The sequence below is a fragment of the Mastacembelus armatus genome, chromosome 24, assembly GCF_900324485.2.
Source record: "Mastacembelus armatus chromosome 24, fMasArm1.2, whole genome shotgun sequence".
NCBI lineage: Eukaryota > Metazoa > Chordata > Actinopteri > Synbranchiformes > Mastacembelidae > Mastacembelus > Mastacembelus armatus.
Genome location: NC_046656.1, coordinates 15,523,998 through 15,549,147, shown reverse-complemented (window position 1 = coordinate 15,549,147; position 25,150 = coordinate 15,523,998). Strand labels below are relative to the sequence as shown.

At 38.9% G+C, this 25,150-nt stretch overlaps 1 protein-coding gene across 8 annotated transcripts in view; it reads left to right on the top strand.

Moving 5' to 3' along the window:
• Positions 1 to 1,807: 1,807 nt before the first annotated feature.
• The window catches only part of dnmt3aa (DNA (cytosine-5-)-methyltransferase 3 alpha a), a 47,709-nt gene continuing 24,366 nt past the window's right edge, over positions 1,808 to 25,150 (top strand). For 2 of the 8 annotated variants that reach the window (XM_026319094.1, XM_026319093.2), the window contains exons 1-6: positions 1,808 to 1,987; positions 7,353 to 7,575; positions 14,037 to 14,144; positions 19,803 to 19,926; positions 20,191 to 20,228; positions 20,365 to 20,496. In XM_026319094.1, the coding sequence (XP_026174879.1) occupies positions 7,507 to 7,575; positions 14,037 to 14,144; positions 19,803 to 19,926; positions 20,191 to 20,228; positions 20,365 to 20,496 (471 nt within the window). In that variant the 5' untranslated portion in view covers positions 1,808 to 1,987; positions 7,353 to 7,506. Of the gene's footprint in view, positions 1,988 to 7,352; positions 7,576 to 14,036; positions 14,145 to 17,058; positions 18,047 to 19,802; positions 19,927 to 20,190; positions 20,229 to 20,364; positions 20,497 to 25,150 lie in introns of those variants that run through there. The other 6 variants (XM_026319096.2, XM_026319091.2, XM_026319092.1 and 3 more) reach the window with 6 other exon arrangements.

Genomic DNA, 25,150 nt, shown 5'->3' with positions numbered 1-25,150 from the left:
GCTAATTTTATCGATCACATGACCAACCCCTTAGACATCCAGTCTCCCAGACAAGACAGCCTGTAGAGGAGGAGGAGGTGTAGGAGTAAAATCCAGGGGAAAAAAATATCTGTTTTCTCTATTTCTCCCTGTTTTCTAATTTTCTCTATACTGTTTTTTGAGCTTAATAATTAATGAGCAAATTGATAACCATCTTTCAATACAGTTTTTCTCTACAGTTGCCATGACTCAACCTGTAGATAACTTCCCCAGGACGACTGAGAAACTTCAGACATGTTTCTCTACAGTTTGAGAGCATCATGTAAAATTTGATTTTAATAATTGGACCAAAATTAATCTGTAAATGTAAAAGGGCCTAATCTTCTCATGCTACAATTCCTGTTTTCTTCCCTATGTTACCTAGAATACCAAGTCCACAGCTGTTAACAGAGCAGGTTTCAACTTGTTACAGCAAGTTTCAGCTTCACCTGTTGAAAAAACTGGGGAAGGAGTTAGACTTGAAAAAATGAATCTGCCAAAACCAGAAAATGGACAAGTGTGCTGCACTCACTCGTGGGTTGCAGGTTGAGACAGATAAAACAGACTAAGAAGACTAAGACTAACCTGTGAAACACAAAAGTATATTTTAGTGTCAGATCACACACAAAATTACAAAAAAACTTTATCTGCTTTCATCTGATTGATGAAATGATGATAGAAAATGGACAGGACGGTTTATTTTCATTCTGTTGCACACTGACATAATAGTGTATGTTATTATAACAAGGTCATCTTACCCTTTCCAATTATTATGATTATGGCCAGTCATTAACCTGAGTCAAAACGAGCAGCTGGGTCCCCGCTCCTCCCACTTCGTCTGCACTGTGTACATGACACCTACACTGCAATAATACATGTCCCCAGGTTTACTGTGAAGCAGATTAAAGTAAAGATGATTTACAACAACCCACTGGATACTGGAATGTTCAGCACATTATTGAAATGTATATTTGAGAGTTAACAAATCCACTAATAGTTTGACAGCTCATTATTTTTGTACATGAACACGTCTGTGTGTGGTCACTGAGTGTCTTTGTAGTTATGTTGAGTCTTTGTGTAGTCATTTTGCGTCTGTCTGTAGTCACTTTGTGTTTTTAGTCACTTTGAGTGTGTAGTCACTTTGTGTTTTTAGTCACTTTGTGTCTGTTGCTAGTCACTGTCAGTTTTTAATCACTGTGTCAGTTTTTACTTTGCGTGTGTAGTCACTTTGTGTCTGTTGGTAGTCACTGTCTGTAGTCACTTTGTGTCTGTTGGTAGTCACTGCCTGTAGTCACTTTGTCTGTTGGTAGTCACTGTCTGTAGTCACTTTGTGTCTGTTGGTAGTCACTGTCTGTAGTCACTTTGTGTGTTTTTAGTGACTTTGTGTCAGTTTTTTGTCACTTGGTGTGTGTAGTTACTTTGTGTCTGTTGCTAGTCACTGTCAGTTTTTAGTCACTTTGAGTCTGTTTGTGGTCATTTTAAGTCTGTTTGTAGTTATGTTGACTCTGTAGTGATTGTGTCTTTTAACTGAGATCATTGACCAACAGTCATTTCAAACAAAGGCTCAGGTCCAGGGGGACCCTGACCTCTGAGGCTCCTGGGCCTGAGGTCGGTAGACCGGTTGTTGTCCATCCGTGTTCCCGTACCTCTACACCTGTCTTCTCTTTGAGCGTGTTAGTGCCCGCGCGCGTGTGCGCGAGATTGTGGCTGTAGACTTTAGGACCCCGCGGAAACTTTCTCTCTGGTGCGGCAGCCTCTGCGGCTCGTGAGAGAGCGAGCAGACCGGTTGGTAAGACAGAGAGAGAGAGAGAGGCAGGCGGGGAGCGCGAGCCAGCAGCGGAGAGAAGACCCGGTAGAGCGCGAGGAGGGAGAGAGAGAGAGTGAGAGAGAGAGAGAGAGCTCAAGAGTGAACGACAGGAGAGAGAGCGACGACCGTCAGGGTCCGGGTGCCTGAGGGACGGACGACACGGTAAATATAAACATTACATTTTGGCTGGTGAACGCACACCGGCACCCGTTACAGCCGTTAAGTTAGCTACAGTCATCTCCTAAAGTCATCGCTCGCGCGCTCCGGGGCTAAACCGTTGGTTCCGTTTTAGCAGATGATGTGCGCGTGAAGACGAAGCGGTCCGTTCACGGGGCGAGTGAACTTGGGGAGTTCTTTTGGACGGGGGGGCGCCGTTTTTAACGAATGTGTGTTATTCGTCCTCCGGTGGATTATGCACCCCCTCCCCAGACTCCCCCTGGCACCAGCAGGTAATGTTAAACCGGAGTGCACCGTCCTCTTCGCCGACCAGATGCAGACAGACACATCAGCGCGCGGAACCGTCGGCACCGCGGAGAGCGAGCGAGCGAGCGCGCGCCTACCGGGGTTAACGGGTGCATTCGGTCTGAAACGCGCCCCCGTTTGTGTTTTTTACCTGACCCAGTACAGCTTATCGTCTCTACACACTCAGGCACGTGTCTCTCACCGGCCGCCCTCCCCAAGCACACCCCCGCCGGGATTATACACCGTTTATGAGAGGCCGTCCGGTAAAGGCCGCGTGAGGTCGCTCCCAATATTAATTGTCATAAAGCCGAGCTCCGGTAAGCCAGCGGAAAACACTGCGACACTTCCTGCTTAGACTTTAAAAATAAAAGTCTCACGGAGAAACGATATACACAAGTTAACAGATCTGATCGTTTATGTATGGTATTTCCTGATCAATAAAAACCTTTAGCTTGTCTTCCCGAATCCTTTAATTGCAACAAAATATTGTTATTGAATTTTTTTATTTATTTAACAAATGGTGACAGTCATCACAATTCCCTGTGCAGTGGGGAACTGGCCAGATGCCCCCAAAAGCCCCAGTTTTGTCCATATCATCATATATTTGGGTTTTACTTAAGTTCATTAACTCAAATTTGGTAGAAATAGAGACCACTGAAGTACTGCAACAGCAATAGTTCTAATATTCTCCATCTTGTCTCATGTCATTTATAGGAACTTGTCAAAATGTACTTTTTAAGGCCTTGGCATATTTTTAGTTTATACTCTGATAATTTGTTGTAAAGTTATGTTTTATCAAATGACTAATAGATCTGTTTTAATTATTTGTCAGTCAGCCAATCAATTAACTAACCAATAATTTCAGTTGTAATGTGCTGTGACTACTAGTTTTTGAGTTCATTTAGTGTGGTTGTCATAAGTGCCAGTGCCGTAGCTACCAGTGAGCCTGTCTTCTGAGTGTAATATGTACAATTGACCCATGATGGGTGATACCATTATTTTTACAACCAATTAATACAATTCTGTTCAGCAATAAATAATGCGTGTATGCCAAAGGCTTCAAAAGAAACTTTTTAACACTATCAATAAATATAGCTGAATAAATAAATTATGAGAAATCCATATTCACAACAACATTTTAGAAACCTAATTGTATTTGGTCAAAATCTAGAGACAAGGGCCATGCATTGGTGGGATTAGGACTTGTGACCTCAGATGACCTCTTTATTTCTAAGATTCTGGTTATGGTTATAGTTAATAAGACGTAATTAATCAGTAGGGGAAAAATGTCACATCTTACCGCATCACAAACAAGTTAAGAAGAAGATGCAGAGGAACTCAATTCAAATAAATAAGATGATAAAGAAAATATATGCTTCATTTGAAAGATTGGAGGCTTTTATTCTGAAGACTGATGACCTCCTTCCCTGTCCTCTCAATGTCTGACTCTCACTACCTTGACACACCTCTGAAGCTTTTTCTCTGCGCAACATTTCTCCTCCCACCAGTGAAGGCGTCTTCTTGGGCCTTTGACTATGGTCTAATTTAAACCACTGCTGGCATGAGGGCTGGAACAATTTAAATCAGTGTATATAGATTTGCTATAGGATTGTGAGGTGTGTGTATGTCCTAAAAACACAGAACTTGGAGAAGCTGGTTGGCTTAGAGCTTGAGGCATAAACACTGAACCCCTGGGGGTGGTGGGCTGGATACTGTACACCCATTTCTGCAAAGTTTCCACCCTTGTCTTTCCGCTGGTAACCCTGACTGGCTGCCTGTTGGTTTTACAGTAGGTGATGTAAGTCCACAGCATGGGGAGTGACACACTGTACAATATACAGTGGTGTGAAAAAGTGTTGGCCCCCTTCCTGATTTCTTATTTTTTTGCATGTTTGTCATGCTTTAATGTTTCAGATCATCAAACAAATTTAAATATTAGTCAAAGATAACACAAGTAAACACATCATGCAGTTTTAAAATGAAGGTTTTTATTATTAAGGGAAAACAAAATCCAAAACTACATGGCCCTGTGTGAAAAAGTGTATGCCCCCCTGTTAAAACATAACTTAACTGTGGTTTATCACACCTGAGTTCAATTCCTCTAGCCACACCTGTTCGCAATCAAGAAATCACTTAAATAGGACCTGCCTGACAAAGTGAAGTAGACCAAAATATCCTCAAAAGCTAGACATCATGCTGAGATCCTTCCCGGGAGTGGAATTGCCCAAAAACAAATTACCCAAAGAGTGCAGCAACATCCAAGAGGTCACAAAAGACCCCACAACATCCAAAGAACTGCAGGCCTCACTTGCCTCAGTTAAGGTTAAGGTCATTGTTCATGACTCCACAATAAGAAAGAGACTGGGCAAAAATGGTCTGAATGGCAGAGTTCCAAGACGAAAACCGCTGCTGAGCAAAAAGAACATAAAAGCTCGTCTCAGTTTTGCCAGAAAACATGTTGATGATCCCCACGACTTTTGGGAAAATACTCTGTGGATGAGACAAAAGTTGAACTTTTTGGAAGGTGTGTGTCCCATTACGTCTGGCGTAAAAGTAACACCGCATTTCAGAAAAAGAACATCATACCAACAGTAAAATATGGTGGTGGTAGTGTGATGGTCTGGGGCTGTTTTGCTGCTTCAGGACCTGGAAGACTTGCCGTGATAAATCGAACCATGAATTCTGCTGTCTACCAAAAAATCCTGAAGGAGATTGTCTGGCCATCTGTTCGTGACCTCAAGCTCCATCGAACTTGGGTTCTGCAGCAGGACAATGATCCAAAACACACCAGCAAGTCCACCTCTGAATGGCTGAAGAAAAACAAAATGAAGACTTTGGAGTGGCCTAGTCAAAGTCCTGACCTGAATCCGATTGAGATGCTGTGGCATGACCTTAAAAAGGTGGTTCATGCTCGAAAACCTTCCAATGTGGCTGAATTACAACGATTCCGCAAAGATGAGTGAGCCAAAATTCCTCCACAGCGCTGTAACAGACTCACTGCAAGTTATCACAAATGCTTGATTGCAGTTGTTGCTGCTAAGGGTGGCCCAACCAGTTATTAGGTTTAGGGGGCAAACACTTTTTCACACAGGGCCATGTAGTCTTGGATTCTGTTTCCCCTTAATAATAAAAACCTTCATTTAAAAACTGCATGATGTGTTTACTTGTGTTATCTTTGACTAATATTTAAATTTGTTTGATGATCTGAAACAAAGTGTGACAAACATGCAAAAAAATAAGAAATCAGGAAGTGGGGCAACACTTTTTCACACCACTATACCTTGAGTAAATCCAGACACATTGGCTGTAGTCACACTGAAACTGAATCCAAATCACTTATTCTGACTGAAAAACAGACTTGAATCTACAGGAACAGACTTTATGCAAGACATGCTCTTGCTGAAGGAAATAAGCAAAATAGAGACTACTTTTACTAATGCCATTATGTATGGTGTAATTTGTATGTTAATGTGCATCTTGGCTATGGCCATGGAAAAATGTTAGTTTACATGCAGAGTCCAACATCAAAAGTCTAAAAAAACTTAATGGGGAAAAATGGAAGAAACATCAGGAACATTCAATAAAATTTTATAAAACAAATATTTGGTCAATGGTTTAACCTTTCATTGAAATCAGTGTTTGAGCTGTATTAAATTATGAATTGCTATCACTGTGTGGCCATTAGTTTATGGTAATTTGTTTGGGAATATATGCCACCAAAGGACACTGAAATCCTAAGAACCTTGGGGCAGGTTTCATGCTGTGGTGGTGCTGATGTTGTGCTTACATGGTGCATTTTCAGAGTTGGTGACAAATAGTAAACGTGGAAGGACAGTATTCAACAGTAGGGGTGGTGGTTTATTTCTTGGTCTGTAGGTAAAATATAATGAAACTACCATGAGTAGTCTGCAGTTTCTTCTGTATATAATGGGTACTTAGAGGTAACATGATACTTAGACAATGCCAAGAGAATGGGCGGTACTGGTCTCAACAGAGCCCCACAGCTGAATTTTGCCCCAGGGTCTCCAAGCAGCTTAATCCAGCCCTGGACAGCCACATTTCTGCTTGATGCTGCATTACCAGATAGTAACGCTCATTAAATTGACTTCAAACCAAGATGAGTCATATGAGTAAGTTTTTGCACTCAGGTAACCTTGTTTGCCTTTCTTAAACAGCCTTAATAAAAATTGTGGAAATACATTATGTGGTAATACATGACATGTTGACATTAAGCCTACAACTTCACTGTTTTGAGTCACTCACTTATTTTTGTCTGTAGCAAGCACCTGTTTTTAGAAAAAAAAAATGCCATTATAGTCCTGTACTCTACCTTCCCTGCACTAAACAACACGGAGGCAGTTAGAGACTAGCTGGTGAACATAATGGAGCATTTATCAGCCAAAAAGGCGGATTTTTCCCTCTGAAATTAGTGAGTGTAAACCAGAAACTGAGCTGGAAGAGACTGAATGTTGGACGACATTCTTTGTCGTGGGGGGGGGGGCATTTGGCTACAAGTAATTATGATTTCCTAATTTATTAATCCGCTGATTATTTTCACAACGTATCAATTTTATATAAAGTCTTTTAAAAGCTAAAAAGTAGTGAAAAACACCCAAGCAAACCTCTGTAGCCAGCCAGTGCAGGCAGCGTTATCTGGCCACATCAGTCACAGTGTGACAACCTTGAATGTTGAATGTTACCCTGATTCTATCACACTCTTTAAGGGACACCTGCATTTGTGTATATGTTAGTATATTACTGTGCTGAAATTGAATATTTTCTGCTCTACATGTACAGGAATCCCCGTCTACACACATCTGTTATGCAGCCTTGACCTCAGGGCTGTATGTTTTTGTGTGTGTGTGTGTGTGTGTGTGTGTGTGTGTGTGTGTGTGTGTGTGTGTATACGGGTGAGCAAGAGGTGGATAGACTGAGGAAGAGAAAAAACAGGGATAGTAAAATGTCAGCCTCACACTGTGAATAATATCTTACTCAAACTTGACAAACTTCCTCTTAAGTTATATCAATTCTTATCACGCTGTGTGTTTGCTCTGTTTTCATCCAGGAGAGGGGGAGGACTGAGTGAGTGAGTGATCGTCCAACCGACCAACAGACAGACTGAATGAAGCTGCACCTGCTGTTTCTGAGGGCCTTTCCCATGTTTTGATTTGCTCCATTTTTTACTTTCTGTACTTGGTTTCACTGAACTGCTCCCTGCCATGCCATCGAACAGTCCTGCTGCCACCGAACCACCGCAGACACCAGAGAACGACACCTCCAATGACGTGGTGAGAAAGACAGTGTTGCTATAATAGTTTTCCTTTTTTCTGTAAAAGCCTAAATGATTTCAGTTAGCTCTACTGCTAATAATTATTAATAATTCAACTTAAAAGTCCTGCAGTTATGGGGTCATAAGTATGCCAAAACTAAAGAGTTCATGAAATGGAGAGTAAAAATATTAAATGCATGACACATATGACTTGTTAATAAGTAATTGAGTATCTACTATATGTCAGGGCATGAATGTATATAAAAATACTACATAGTACTGATGCAGATAAAAAGAATTGATGCAAGAAAATGCAGACAGGATTTTTCTGAAAACAAATAGTAAATTTAAGACAGTTATTAGATCAAAAGGTGAGGTTAAAATGACTATTATGACTATATATCAACTGTATATATTGTGTGCATATATAATACTGTTTTTTCTTACAGCTCCTCCTTTCAAATGTGTATCTGTGTATTAAGTGAATATATTGAAACCCTCAAAGCATTTGTATTTATTCCAGTGCTCATTTTGATAATTGCTCCATTGCTGATGAATTAAAATATAAATAATGTTTCAGTGTTTTACAGCAATTGCAGGTGGGACAAACTAATTAATGCTACGGAGTCATTTATATTATGACCAATATGGAGCTCACGATACCGTTGAGTACTAGTAACTTTGAAAAAATATACAAAATTTCCCAGAGTAGGAAAAACCTATAAATTGGAAATAAGTAAGTAATGTTCAAGTACTTGTACTAGAATATTATATAATATTTGAATATATAGATTTAGTTTTCCATCTGTTAGTCTTACTGTACCAGCACTGCTCCTACTTCTACTGCTGCTACTATTGCTGTTAATATTGCTGCTTCTATTATTATACACACTGAAATGCTACGACTGATATTTTTGCAGCCACAGATATTATTTCAGCAACTACCACTTTTACTACAGCTATCATTACTACTACTACTTTGGCTTCTGAGCATGCAGTTGAGAGCTTTTTTTAGCCAACACACAGAAAATCTGGCAAGTCAGACTGTGTGTGCCTGTAATAATTAAACTTAGTTATTTATTTACATTTACTACTGCCTTTCTGCATTCCACACATTCACAACAAACAGTCCTTTTTTTACACAAATGAGCATGGTCACACAAAACAGACACATTACCACACAGTCAGACATACACATAGTGAAAAATGGCTTCTTTCATTTGCGTCCCCAGAGCCCAGGGTAGGCCTCGTAAATCTGTGACAGGTTTGAAGTTCATTCTGTAGTCCCACTTTAGAAAGAGTCACCTTACTCACTTTACATCCACATTCACACAATGGCAATAAGCCAGCAAGTACAGAGTTCCCCCATTTAGAGTTTGTTGTGCTTTTCTAACTTCAGAGACTTAACTCTCTCTCTCTGAGTCAAGAAACGCCAAGAAAGAAATCAGAGTGAGTCACAGAGCTTGGGAAAAGATGGCAGTCACTGTAGGAGATAGGAAAGAAGATGGGGGAGGTTTGACTGGTTCCACTTTACATGACAGAAACTGCTGTTCAGATGTGGAAGACACTTCTGGGGGCTCAAATAAGGGTAAAAATGGGGTTAGGCTTTTTGTTTCTTCTTCTGTTTGCTTTTGCCTTATGCAACTATTTAGTTGAATTTTGTGAATGAACCAAAAGACACAAATACTAATTTAAAAAATATATATATATAAAGATAAATAATTCTTTGATGATGATGTAGTTGTAAGTCACCTGTTGCAAACCTGTGAAAAGCTCAAATTTAGGTTTGTCAGTGTGTAGATTCAAAGACAACATTTAAATACAATGTATATGTACAGTATTTATGTATCATGTATCAACACATGATCAAAACTTTATTGACTCTTATGTTAACCCCTGGATTTTTATATTTTCTAGTAACTTGAAAATTGATTCTATTGTAAGCAATACTTCTCTGAGTGCACCAAACTTTGTTCATCTTTCCTTGGCTGCCAAGTGCCAACATTTATGCTACCTCCAGTATATTTTACAAACTACAAAGAAAGTTGGAAGACAACATATTGATCATGTGCACCACATTGTTTTATCCCAACTACAAAGACTGCTCTTACATACAACTAGCTCTTACCCTTCATTGAGCCAAATTTAAAGGCCAAACCATTTAGACTTGTTCTAAATGGCAACATAGACACTCTGCCTTCCTGATCCTTCTCCAAGTCCACAAATTAGTAGTCTTTATGCAGTTAATTGTATGAGATGGCATAGCAGTATAGGGTTTTAGCCAGTTTCTCTAAAAGGACCCAAATTTTCTCAGGCTAATAGGGTCAGGTGGGGTCTCATTTTACTGCCTGATCTTGGACTGTGTGTCAATGTATCCATTATCTGTGTGGGTGCTTTGGGTCCTTTGTACTGTCTGTATCAGCTCTGATTACATGTTACATCACAGTCACCAGAAGAAACTGAGAAAACAGTGTGTTTTGAGGCGAGAGGGAGACAAGAACGTACCAGGTTAGTGGGTTAACTGAAGCCCAGCTTATTTCAGGAAAATCAGTAGTCTACAAGAATTACAGTATTAAAGTAGAATTTGATAACACATATTAAATTGGTTAAGAATATTTAATTGTATAGACAGTAGAAGGTAGATGGATAGAAATAGGACTTTCAGTGATTCATATATGTTTTGCTTGGCAGTTTTTATGCTTTTACATTAATTCTGAGATCATTGTCATTATATTGCTGCTCTTTGATCAAATTAACTGGTAGTGTACTAGGCCCTGTGTTCAAGCTTGTTTGGGATGACCACATTTTGGAGCAGGTCTTATTATTCTCAGGTGTATTTGGGTCGGGTCAGGCTGTACGCTGGTCTCCAGTGGGTCAGGCCTTGATTTAAGTATGCATGTCAGGTTCAGGTACATTTTCCACAGGTTCATTTTCTTTCTGTCAGACCTCTAGTTCAAATGAATGGTTGTCAACGTGTAAACATAGATTATGTTCTATAAAATTGTTATCTGCTGTAATAGATATATGTTTAAATGTATTAAATCTGTATTGAGGCTAGATTCAGTCTAGTGTTTGTTATATTAACAGCCTTTTTAGGTAGTTATTATTAGATTCAAATTATAAAAGAGGAACAGGAGAGGGGGAGATGTAAGACACGATCAAGGGAAAGAAAACGGAAAAGAGACGCAGAAATGAGGATGTGGGGATGGGGAAGAAAGAAAGAGGACAAGCTGTCTGCTGCGAATGGGATCCTCCTCTGCCCGCCTGGGTTGCAGTCTGGTTGCTTAGCAACTGCAGCGGCCTAAAATAACCTGCCAGGAGACAGAAATAGACCAAAGATATATGTACAGATTGCCCAGTGTGTGTTTGTATGCGTTAGCACATTACTGAAAGGCCTCTGTTTAGTGGTTTCCTAGCATTTGTTGGTTTTATTTCAACTAGTTGTACTGTTTTTTTTTTTGTTTGTTTGTTTGATTGTTTTTGTATCTGATTAAGTACAGTTGTATTTTTAAAACGTGTGTGTCAGAAAGTGTGCGTCGTGGCACAGGCATATGGACAGCACACCAGAGCTATTACCAGTTCTAGCTGGTTGCTATACTGATCGTCAGGGAAGTGACATCAAATGTTTAGTCAGCACGGAGGCTCCGTCGGAGACAGTTGCTAAGCAGTTTTTGCACCTTAGCAACCACTCCACTGTCACCGCAACAGAGGGAGGAAGACATTAATGGCACACAAGGCTGACAGCAGGCAGCATAGAGAGGCAGGTAGCAGTGGTTTTGCCAGAAAAGGGCGTCAAGAGACAGAACACTAACAGAGAGTACAATGTAACACAAAACTTCACAAAACTGTTTTGTGCATCCACAAACAACAAAACAGTGCAGGAAAGCAGGAAAAGCAGCCAAGGAAAAATATATCAATAAGAGAGAGTAGTTCATGCAGAACATGTGCAGTTTTAGGGGTTGCAGCATAGCTTTAGAGTGTTCACACAAACAGTGACACCATAACTGATATAGTCCATCCATTCATTATCTGTACAGTCCTATCCTATCAAGGGTCATGAAGGGGGCTGGAGCTAATCCCAGCTGACGTTGCGCGAGAGGCGGGGTACACCCTGGACAGATCCCCAGTCTTTTATAGGCCTGACACATAGAGACAGACAAACACTCATACTCACATTCATACCAGTCGCCAATGAACTACAAACTGCATGTCTTTTGACTGTGGAGGAAGCTGGAATACTCAGAGAAACCCCACAGGGGCACGGGAAAAAGATGCAGAATCCATACAGAAATGCTATTGTGAAAAAAGATGGGCCTCTGGGTATGAGACATCAACTCTATGTGAGTCTAAATGCAATAGATCCACATGAAATGACTGGGACCCCAATGAAGCGAGAATGTGGTTAAGACTCACAATTTGTTGGTACCTCTCATTTGTTTTTACCCTCCATATGTTTTCCACTGTTATTTTAACCAAACTTTTAACTAGTTGGGCAAAATCTTATTATAAATATCAAAATATTGCTTGTATCCACTACATTTAAAACTATGTAGTTCACTTTAGCAATGCAAAAGTCTGTTTCTTCCTTGTAAAGAAAATATTTATTTAATGAAATGAAAATCCCCACAGATGGCCAATTCCTGCCTCCAGGTGAAAACACTAAAATATTCCTGAAGTATCATGCATAATATTTCACATGATGAAGCCACGCTGAAATTTCTGAGTGCTGGTCTAAAGATGCAGCAGGTGTTGCATATTTTATTTGGCTATTTTACGTGTCCTCTGGGGTCCAACAAAAATTCTGCACAGACCCGAGACCCCCAGTAAGTGAAACCTTGCCCAGAGCCAATGTAAAACTAAACGTGCCGTGCAACTTTGGTTGGAAGCTCCAATGATTACTGATGATTAATTATCTCTGAGCATCTATGCACAGATTACAATTGTGTGGGAGTGGTTTTACAGCTCTGGGAAATAGACTGATTGTAAAAGAGTCCATATTTGCTATTGTGGTTCACATCACTTGGGCATATCCTTCCCCAAGTCACTACCTCTTTTTGCATGCATTTATTATTTCACATTATGACATTAAACCAACATGCCCAGTGGTGGGACAAGGTCAATGTTCCACATAAAGGCCAGTTCTAATTCTTGTGTTTAAAGTAAATCTTTTTACAAGTTTCACCAAATTTTATTTTTAAGGTTGGAAGAACTGACCAGCTATTGTGCAGATTTGACCCATACCCATTAAGTCTGAGAAGATCTGAGCATATCTACTTTCAAAGAGACTTTTTATAATAATCTGACATGGTGTCAGATTCACGGTGTTTGAGAATAATTTGCTGCACATGTTTTTATGACACGATTTAAAATGTTTGATCCTTGGGAGAGTATCAGATGGTTCTAAGTCACAAGTCTGCAGTGAAGGCATGACTCCACTGTGAATTTGGGATTTTATTTGATTGAAGTCGCTAAATTCATGACCCCACTCCACATGAAAAAGGCAAAAATGACTCTAAACCATCAAACTCTCAACAACCCAAACATTAAAAGCGTCGTAAAACGGGCCTTTGGTTTAACACGATGTAACAAATGTGAATAAAGAAAGAATTTGCAGACAAATGGTATCCCAGCATACTGCGATCTCATCAGGAAATCCTTCTGGTTAGAAGACTCTCATAGGTTTTTTATTTTGGACCAAAGACACTTACTATGTAGGGGAAACACAGGTGCAGCAGGCTATTTTTATTTATATATATCACTGTAAAATTACACCACTGCTGATCTGCAACACTGCTCTACCATACCACTTTGTCTTTGCTGTGAGCAGAGCACAAGAAGCTTTTTGGACCCACTCAGATTATCTTATTTAGTTTTATAGCTTCATACAAGGCGTTCATTTAACGCAGTGCAAAAAGGCATTATGTTATCAAGGTTTCCATAGCTTATAAAAGGCCTGAAATGAATGCTCTAAATGTAATGTCTTAAATAGATGTTCTATATATTGTATCCACATTTAGATCAATCTAGAGCAGGTCTAGTAGTACGAAATACATCCACCTGTTTTACTACACTCAGCTGCATTTCATGTCATTTAATTTACTGGTTTTCTTTTTCATTTTTTGCCCATTTATACTTTGAAAAATGCTTTCTTCAATTAGAAATAGACTTAGTTTTAAGATCTTAGTTTTCTGAGACGTTAGTTTTAAAATTGATTTTCATTTCAATATTTTATTTAGTGAAAAGTCTGCAAAAAGTGTGAAACTTGGCTGCAGATAACCTGGTTCCTTGCTGCTGTAAACAATGTTCTGCTAACATTTATTCATATTATCCTGTTTTCCAGTGTTCCCCCAGAGTGCTTCGTAACCACACTGCCTTGGGTCATTGTTGCTTTTATGTGGTCTCACTGCTGAAATCAATTATAACTTGATACAGTCATTTTATTGGTTCAGTGGTTGATGTGGCCTCTCTATAATTGGTCAGAGTGAAAATGGAGCAGACCAAGACAGTCCAGAGGAGGGGACGCCAGCGAGTCCACGCAACAAGCGCAGAGTGGGCCGTCCTGGCAGGAAACGCAAACAGCTGCTTCCTGTGAGTACTGTAATTATAGCCTGTTGTCTGCCTTGTATGCTTTGATTCATAGCAGAGTGATTATCTATGCACCTCTGCAAAAAAAATCCATGTGTAACCTAAAAAAGACACAATAAACATGCACACACTATACTCCTTTGCTTCACCTTCATGTAGTCAGTGAGTCAGCAGACACATATTAATTGTCACATTTGAGTGTTTGACAGAGAATGAGACTGACCACTTGCCTGCACACAGCAGGTTGTCATGGCTTCTTCTGCTTTTATGTGTTTTCTTGACACATTTTTTATTATCAGTGTGTCTACAAATGGGAATTCCCCTTCAGTATGCATTGATGATTGCTAAGTTAACCAGTCAAGCATATCGTCTCCATCAACATGTAATATTAGTTTCATTTCCTCATCATTTTTAACTTTGTCATCATTTTCACTTGTCAGCATTGCTCCACCCCCCACATTTTCCACATATTTTAGCAGTTACCACTTTGGTAAAGTCACAGCATAGCAGAAGTTTGATCTTTTGTACCACACTACTGTTTCTAATGGAAAAATGTATGTTTATTAGCAAATGTGGGTTAGCTGATGTTTTCCAGTTAAGCTGTAGCTTTTTATTTTTTTAACACTGTTGGAGACTAAATACTGTTTACACTATTAATACTTTTACACAAGGTGACAATGGTGCTTGTTTGTTACTTCCTCTGTGTTAGTCTGACTGGGGCATTGAACTGGCAACCTTCCATTTACCTTAGGCCAGCAGTAATAACCTGTGAGTGCTGTTACAGAGCTGCATTATTACCAAAATGACCCTTTACATTATATTTCTTCACTCAGCCTGAATTCAGGACTCTGGCAGCTCCTCACCTCCATATTTCTCTCTCCATTCATGCTCTTATTGCTCACCTTGTGTGTGTGTGTGTGTGTGTGTGTGTGTGTGTGTGTGAGTTAGAGTGTGTGTCCCTTTATGCCAACTGAACTTTGCGGCAGAATCAGCAAGTCAACATAGCTGATCAAACAACCCCCCACAGAAAGGAATACCAAGCATGTGTGTGTTATCTGTGTGTGTTTGTGCATATGTGTATCTGTGTGTGTGTGTGTGCATTTGTGTGTGCAGGAGAGCAGGTCTGAACATGCTTTGATGTCTGAGCTCTGACAAGGTGTGCAGAATTAATATAGGTCCTGTCTCTCATACGCACACATACATGAAGCACTCACAGAGCTGTAGATAAAACACATGCATCACACATACATGTGTTTATGAAACAAAGGGTCTTTATGTTGCTGTCAGTCACAGTAGTACAGTAGGATTTTATCAGGAGGAAATATAGTATTGCTAGAATCAGTAGTAATGTATAGTAGTATAGTAGTAATAGATGTAGCTGCATCATATGTTTTGAACTAAAATTTGTCCACACAACCACAGAAAGACATTTACTCATTCAAACACACACACACACAGAGTGGGGGTTATCCAGAGAGAGACATCCTCACTTTGTCTTCCCTGTCTCTTTTACTTCCCTCCTTCACTCACACATTTACCTCTCACAGAAGTACACACAATTGCACTTACTTGTACACCCAGATCACTATAATAACCATTATTATTTTATGGATAATTAAATTAATATCATGGCTCTTCACTTTTTCGATTCTCCATCTTTGCTCTTTTTTCGTTCATGCTCACTGGTCATATTATTTCTGGCTACTCTTTAGTCTTTCTTTGCTGCTCACTTTAAAACTTAAGATAAGTATCAGCCTCTTCCTTTTCTTCCCTCCTTTCTCCTCCGTTTCTCTCTTTTTCTGCCCCTGCAACCATATGTGGAGCAGCTGGTGGGTTTTTAGGCATGTGTGTGTTGCGCTTGTGGCTTCTGCTTAAACACTGGAGTAGTTTGAAGTACAGTTATACTGGCAGTGTTCCCAAAATCTATGCCATGCTTTTACACGTAAATCCCCTCACAGCCACAGTGAGCTGTGATGTCAAGTAGAATAAATACTGAAACTTTTCATGCACACTAGATTTTATTCAGGCAAAGGCTGAACTATAATTATTCTAACTGTCAAGGTCTTAGCTTAGGCAAAGCATGATTTAGTAACCAGAGCTTCTGATTTGTTGTAGGCACATATGCAGCTTAGTCTGATTTCTTTTGGCGTTACCGTTTTGCACCCAAACCACTAAGGTCGCAAAGAGATTATGAAAAATTTGTGGTTGCGTGTTCGATGTTTGACATAAAGTGTCTTGACTTTCAGCTGGCAGATAAAAAACATTTTTCAGCCAAAAGAGAAACAGTGTTTATGTTAAAACTAGCTTTCAAGTAACCTAGCTTGTATCAAGGTCCTGTATTAGGTCATTTAAACGTTCTCTGTGGTGTTAAAAAACGTGCCTCTTAGTTGTTTGTAGAGGGAGTCATATTACTAACAATAAAGTCAAAACTAATTACAACAATAAGCTAATGTTGATCATAATCATTAGAGGTAGCAATCATTAGGCAAACACCATTGTTAGATAAGGTGCTAAGCTTTGTCTTAATTTGCTAGATAGTTTAAAAACAGCTTCTCACTTGTTATAGCTCCTTTGGCCAGTGTGGCTGTAGGAGCTATCTCTAGTAATAACAGTTGTTAGCTAGCAAAACTGAAGCAGTTAAACTAAGTATAATAACAGCAGATAAGGAATCTTAAGCTTAAATGTGGAGAAAGTTAAACATTTTTCAGTTAACACTGTTCCTCACAGGCTTGTTGTGTGTTTTTTTTTTTTTTTTTTTTTTGTCGACAGTCTGTGATGTAAAGCTGAGGCATGTTCAGTTTGGATGCTTTTCCAAATTATGTCATGCCCAAAACACAATCTGGACTAAATTCACAGCTACTGTGATGTGAATTTCTAATAATAAGTTGAATTAAAAAAGGCCTACTGTGCACATATTTCTGCACATATGTGTTACCTCCATCTGTCACACATTTTTGGACTGGTCTGGACACACTGCTTGTGTGTTTGTGTATGCTACAATGTAAGTCACAATACATTTTAATTACTTCATTTATAGTGTATATCTATAAATGAAGACACAACCATCGTGCATTTATTCACTATATGAGGCTTTCTTATTTTATTATTTCAGTGCACTATTGTTTTATTGTTTGCTACATCCTGTTCTCTGCTCAGCCTCCCCCCCGGGTATCATCAAAATTTCATCCAACCTAAAAAATGCCCTTCTTTGGATTACTACAGAATATTGACAAGACGCAGCTCAGGTTAGAGTGTTTTAGCTGTAAACGTAGGTACTTTCCACACTGTTTGTCATTAAAGGTTAGACACTGAGATAAGAGGAAGCTCAGGTCACCAAGGAGTTGTTTGAAAACCACCAATTTACATATAGGATATAATTTCTGGGTTTGTGTGTTTACCACTAATTAAGACTACTGTTGGAGGTAGTCAGCCTCTTCCTGAAAATGTCTGCAGTTTTATGAACCGTGGGCTAGTTTGTGGCAATGTTTGGTTATACTTAGGCAGTAAGGTCAAGTCTCACAGTACAACTTTAAAGCTGCATTAAGCAGTATTTTTTGTGAAAGTCACACTGAATGAAAAATATGAATCAACCCTGGAGTCGGCAGCCAGCAGCCACATTCAGGTTCAGTTTTGATTCACTGGGCCAAATGAAACCAACCAATGCACCTGCTCTCACAAAAGGAAGTGTACAAGCTGCTCACACGGGCCGAATGTACACTTCCTGTTTAGCACTAAATGGCGGAGAGATGAAGTGACTGAAAAGCGTCGAACATTTAGCAATCCAAAGACATCCAGATATTTTTCTCAAGAGTCTGTGGACCAAACCAGGGCTGAATTGAATTTGCATTCAACATGTGGCCAAAAAGATGACTGCAAGCCCAGATTCCTGTGTTTCTGCTGAATGTGTAAGTAGTCAGTTGTTTGCTTTACAGTTAGTTGTAGGAACTGATATAGTATCTGTTTTTTGCCTCCTTATTGTTAAAAAATGTTTAATGCAGCTTTAATGTCATTTTGGGCTTAGACCAATACATTTTAAGATCATATGTTTACATCAAGGGCACGTGATGATATTGCTTGCGCAACCATACCATGTGTTTCATTGTTTTGTGCACACAGTTTTATAACTGATGTGAGCTAATGCATTGCAGTAATTAAGTGTCCATAATTTATGTTTTTGTAACCACATTTAATTTAGCAAGTCTTGCTCTGAGTTCAACCACTTGACTTAAGTGGTTGACTTTTGCCGATTGCTTTGGTTTGTTTAGTTTTGACATGTTTTGTTTTTTCCATTTCCTACAAATAAGTCCAGTCAGATCAATTTAATTTTATTAGCTGATTTTCTAATGTTCTGTCATTTCTTACATAAGCATCCTCTCTGCCAATGGTTTAATTATAACATTTAAAAATGATACACAGTTATTACGCTTATTAGTAGCATATTTTTGGGTGAAACCTTTATGAATTATCAAAGTAATATCTGCTGCCAGCTCTGTAATCAAGCCTGTGATCGTGTCAGGATAAATATATACTTTATTGCCCAGATGGAAAATTTATCTTGGGTTCTGAGTTTCTGCCACAGAAAACCCTTTTTTCCAGACATAGCAGCATCCATATGACAACTGATGCATTAAAGTGCCAAGGTTCCTGAAGTGCAGGAATTCATACATTTAACATTCAACTTAAAAACTGGAAAATGTAATAGGCTCATGCAGGGCTGTCAATCTGAGATTTCAGTAACCCGTGTTCAGTATATCCACATTGTAGATATAAAACTGCAGCTACAAACGATGCTGATTTATTTTTGAAGCTTAACCATTTTGTCTGGGATGTTCTGGGCAGTAAAATCCACCTATATATAAAAAAGCTTGTTTCTGTTTGAGGACCCAGTGTTAAGTGTGCCCTCATATAGTTCAGCCTGTCCCGAGGCCCTTTAAGTCATTTTTTGTGTTCCTTGTCTTTTACAGGCCTTCTCACCTGCTCATTACAACCTTTGTGGGCTTGTTAGTGCTAGCTAGTGTTAGCATAGCCTTTGAGCTTGACATTCATCCCTTTGCTACATTTTTAACAACCCATCTATAAAATCTGTTAGCAATATACACACATAAAAACCCCTGCTGGCCTTTTTAAAGCAGACACATGATCAGAGTTTAGCATCATTAATGCTAATGAGCTAATGAATAAGGCACTGAATTAAAGAACTATACACTGGAGGTTGTGTAACATCAATATTTTAATTACATGGAATGTATGAAATATAAAAACTAGTTTTTGAATATTTTTTTTAATTTTACGTTATACATAATTTTGACCTAGTTTTATGAGGGGTTGGCAACATTTAACAGTTTCCCCCATACAGTATGTGCTATTAATCATCAGTACTCCCCTTCTCTGATAAGTGTGTGTGTCTTTGTGTGTTAATGGGAGCTGTGAGTGTTCATTACACTGATCCAGCGCGCACACACACTGCTAGATGTGTCTGTTCTGTGTTGTATTAACAAGAGCAGACTAATAGGTATGTGCTTGTATTGCAGTAGCTGTTTGATTTTATGTGTGTATGTGTGTGTGTGTGTGTTTATTGTGTTTGGGGAGTTCTTTGATGGATCTAGATAAGTGCAAGCAGTGGTTTTCTCAGACCTAGAGTTTACTCCGTCTGTTTCCCAGGAGATGGCGACCTCTGACCCCTGTGCAAACGCCCCCCCAACTCCGCCTGAGGAACCAGAACCTTCCTCTTCCCCTCGCAAGAAGCGCGGGCGTCGGAAACTGGAGCAAACCGAGAGGAATAAGGGTATAGATTTAACACAGTCGTATAATTTCAAATAATATGACTTCACTCATACGTACTACAAATAAAATGTTGGAACATTTTAGCTGTTTAACCCATGGGTCTTTAAGTGCACTAGTTTACCTGAAAAATTGCTACCTTCATTTAGACATTAAACATTAAATATATATGGAACAGCAAAGTGCTGAAAACCATGACTTTACCTCCTCATTAAACCTTTTTTTAATACGTATAAATGTGTCATTTTTAACTTTTCTTCTCCAATAGATGAGCCAGATGACAGAAACTGCGACTCCCCTAGAGAGGTGAGACATTATATCCAAAAAATGAAGCTAACAACTCTCATACAGTAGTACAAGAAGATTTAAGAGTATAGTGAGCTAGTGAGCGTATAACAAACATTGTGTGTGTGTGTATGTGTGTATGTGTGTGTGTGTGCAGGGTGAGACTGGGAGGCTGCGGAGGAGGCCAGTCCCCAGAGTGACTTTCCAGGCTGGAGATCCATACTACATCAGCAGGAGGCAGAGAGAAGAATGGCTCAGCCGCTGGAAGATGGAGGTGGGAGCGATTCAGGTCTCTGTCTGTGTAAATTTGAGGCTATAGTAACATGGAGCTTTGCATTTCTTTTATAACATCAACCAAAATATAAATGCTTCAAGTAAAGACCTCGATCTGAATCAACTAGACTGGCTTAAAAAGTCTGACATAAACACTTTTTGACAAGTTATCACTTTTAACATTCAAACTGAAATTACATTTTAATACTGGAATATTTTTTTATACTATAAATTTTTAAGTACCTGATATATCTGCTGGGAAGATTGCTATGCTTTTAAATGTAATCTTAAAATGGGTGCTTTGCGATGTGAAGCAACACAAATGCAGTAGAAATCACCTGTGGTTTGCAGTCAAGTGGAAATCCCTTTCAAAAATGAAGTCAGTGTCAGTGTTCACAGCAGAGTTTCATTGTGCTTATCGTTGGGGATATCATTTAAATTGTTAACATGATGCCCCATGTTGAGGAACATTAAGTTCATATGTGTTAATTCTGTTAAATGTTCGTTTTACTCAAATAAAATGAAAGAGCAGTCGTAAAAAAGAACTCATTTCATTGATCATTTGTGCTATTTAAAAATGAAGCTGACTTGAGTCCACTGTTGCACTCGCATTGCAGACAAAATACACTTAACCTTCAGTTTAACATTGACATTTTTTTCTGCCTTCATTGCCCATTTTTGTTTCTCATCTTGTCTTCCTGCCCTTCTTTGCTTTGTAGTGTTTGTTTACACTGGAAGGGAGCAGACTTCCCTCTTATACACAGTTGGCTGTTGGAAGATGAACTGTGTTTTTTCAATATGATTGGCTTTTTAGACATTTACTCAACACTTCACACAGTAAAGTACCACTGAAAATGAAAATGTTGTTTTCCGTTTCTGTGCCTGCAAATGGCTCTCATACATAACATTTGTCTGTCAGATTTTGACATTGTGCTAAAGTGCACCAGTGGTACGCTAGCATTTTAACTTTTTTTTTTTATTCAGTGGAACCCCATAGTTCTCCATTGTACACCTTTCTGTCCTTTATTAAGGGCTGTAGTGGATCCATGACACTCTCATGCCAAAAGCTAAATAGATTTTATTGATTAGGGGTTCTCTTCTAGGGAAGTTTATACCTGTAGAAAAAAATCAAGTATTCTGACAAATTTAAAATAATTAAATAAATGCTGAAGTTTTGTGATTTTTAAATACTCATATGATTTTGGCTTTTATAAGTGTCTAGGGCCCTGTTGTAAGCCAGAGAGGCTGTGCGTGTGTGAATAAATGTCTGTAAATACAAGAAAGTGTGTGTATGACCACAACATAATGAAAGCACAATGACTAAAAGAGACACAGGATGCATGTGGCAGAAAGGCAGAAAGTCATTCAGGCAGATTGACAGATACTAACAGAAACACATTGGAACTGGAGAGTGTGTGACAAGCAAAGCAAAGACTGTGAAAGGAAAAAAAGAGTGAATAAGGCTGATAGAACAAATGAGGAGGTAGCTCAACCACATGTGGCTGCAGTTTCCTTCTCTTCGTGTTTGAACTTGTTCAGTCACAGCTGGTGTTTGATGGACACAGAGCTTAAACTCTGTGCAATATATGACAAGAGATCACTTGAAAGGGCTAAAAAGATCTTTTTTACTTACAGCTTTAAATATGTTTAGAAATCCTAAATTAATAAATAAGCTATAACAAACAGTGCTGCATGAATTGTTGATAACATGAAGATGATGGTTCAAGAAACGCAGAATTAGAGAAACCATATGTAAACACACACACAGATCCTGGTTGTCTTCAGACTGCACCGTGCTGCATGTGCATGTGACAGATGGAAAGATAGATAGGTACAGTAAGTGTGACTTCCTGTTAACACTGTTCTCGCTTACGGCCTTGTCACCTACTTTCAATGATACTAAGAGGTTGGTTGTGATTATAACTTTATATTAAAGAAGGAAAGATATACAGACATAAAGAAGGGAAGTGTAAAAGCAAGAGGGCAGTGGTGGTACTCAATTCATTTATCTATTTCCCTATACCTTAATAATAAAATGCTAAATTGCATGACCAGCATTGAAAATCCTATTTATCCAGCCATCATCTACTGATCTACCGCTTATACTGGAACAATGAGGGTCGCGAAAATCATGTTTACGTAAAAGTCTTTACATGTTTTCTGCTCATGGCCCTTTAAATGATACTGTATATTAATAGAGTACATTATTAGACCATTGATACTGATGCATCAACAGCATTTTACTGTTGAAGCTGACAGAGGTGGTGCTAGTTCCTGTATACAGTTAGCCAGTTTGGTCCAGTAGTCCAGGTCAACCTAAGGATTGGGCCCCTTCAAAGGGTCACAAGATTAAGCTAAGGGGCCATGAGCTGATTAATAGGATCAGCAAGAAGAAAAAGCAAAGTTCTGATACACAAGTTTGTCTTAGTTTGGAGCTGGATAAAAATACATTTTCTAATCTCTAATTGTGTTTTTTAGTTGAATGATCCAGTATCAATTCTTAAAGTCCTGGGCTGATGTGCAGAAGAGATCATTTATGTTTAAAAAGAGCATAGATCATAGGTATAACTAACATATGCATAAACCCTAGCTGCTGTATATAAGCCACTTGAGTCATGGCAGTCTCATAAAACTGTAAATAATTAGTGTCTGTGTTGATCCAAGATGGTTAGCTGTCTCACTGTGAATCTCTCATCCAGAAGAATAGACCAAAAAAGACTTTGCACACTGATCTCAGCTCTGTTTGTGTTTGCTGAAGATATATTATCTCTGGCTATGAGATGTGAGGTCGCGCAAGTCGACTGAACAGTGTGTTATTCAGTCTGTTCCTGCCAAGGAGCTAACACTAGCTAACAGCTGTCTGCAAATATCAGGCTCATGTCTTGTCAGCACAAATAGTACATATGAACTAATGAGACTTTTAGATTCTGTGATCATTAAAATGAATATGCTGTGTTGAAACATTTGATACTGATAATCCATATGTATTTTCTTTTAAATATGCGTGATATAGACGTCCTTGTAAGTGGTGCAGGCTTTTTATTATTGTTGCTTAACTGTGGATGTTTCACGTTAGATAAGGGACACTGAGAAAGTCAAATAAAATAAAAGGAAAGAGGTAAGAATGATTGAAAAGCAAAGCAGAAATGCTACAGAATAAGGGGAAGAAAAAGAATGGAAGGAAGAAAGACTGAAACGAATGGGGAAAGGCAAGTAAAAGATGTATGGAAAAAGAAAGCAGGCAAGAGAATAAAGGAAGCAGAAAAAAGGAAAATGAAAGAGAAAGGAATTGAGATGTAAAGCAAGAGAAGAGGCAGGCTTTGACAATGTGAGGCTGTGAAAGAGAGAACAGGGAGAAATCAGTGAAGGAGACAGAGGTTAACCAGTTCCAGGTTTCTGCCTCTGTGTGTGTGTGTGTGTGTGTGTGTTTGCTCTGTCAGTCAACTGAACTGCAGCCAGCTGTTAACAGCCCCATCAATATCACAAATCACTGCTGTGTGGAGGAAACCTAGTTACCCTTTTCAGGGCAAAAAAAATCTGTCATTTTTTTCCACTTCATGTCTAAAGTTACAGCCAAGAAAATAAATACTGAGTGGGGATATAGAGTACTGTATATATTAGAGGTTGTACTGTTTTCCTGCTTTAACCTGATTGAATTTAACAATTCACATCCTGAACACATGCACACACACTTATCCTTGATCCTTGTTGTGACCTTTAACCACTTGTTATCAGTTAGATGCATAATTCTCATAACTTTCAATCAGTCTGATCATCGAGGATTGACTTTTGAAAAAGTATGCTAGCTATGATTTAAAAATTAGCAAATTAAAGCTACACTGTGAACAATCAAAATGCATTGTGTATTTCCTTGAGACCCAACAAATGTAAATGCCTTTATATGCTCATAAAACAATTGCAAAGCTTATTGTTTTGGAACTTGGTTAGTTTACATTAGCTAGCAGTCGCTTGCCTTTATGATTTTTTTCTGAAATAATCTGAATCTTATCTAAATCTTTTCACATTATTTTGCATCACTGAATTGTTTTGGAAGGCAACAAATAACGTCGTCCTGGAACACAATAATCAAGATGTGTTAACGTCCCCTCCTTAAACCTTCCTTAATCAGTGTTTTTCTTTACATTTATAAAGAAATGCCTATGTGTAACGTGAAAAGTATTGACTGCAGTGATGCACCCACCGAAAATTACTACGACCCCTGTTGCTTTATTAGGCCTTTTAGCCTCTTTAAGCTCATTGTTTTGGGTTTACCTTACTATTAGTACTATAGTACTATTTACTATTTAGTCTCAGCGCTCTTAATGATCCTCTTCCCAGATGATGTAAGTAGTTTTTAGTTTTATTAGAAAAAACACCAGAGTACACTATAAAGCCACTCACAAGTTGAAGAAGAAAGTTAAACATTTAGCAGCTACATATAGCTGCCAGATGTTTTTCAGATATTGCTTCAGAAGAAAGCAGAGCTGAAAAGAGAGTGACTATGGGACTTATTTTCTTTAGGCAGATAGAAACATGACTCCGGAAAAATGCTAATGTTTTGTGTCTACTGGATGTGTAAATAAGCAGCAGTTTGCTAACTTGTTAGCTATAACAAATGAGGAGATATTGCACCACGGTTGTGTGTCTTGTCAAACTGTTGCCCCTGACTA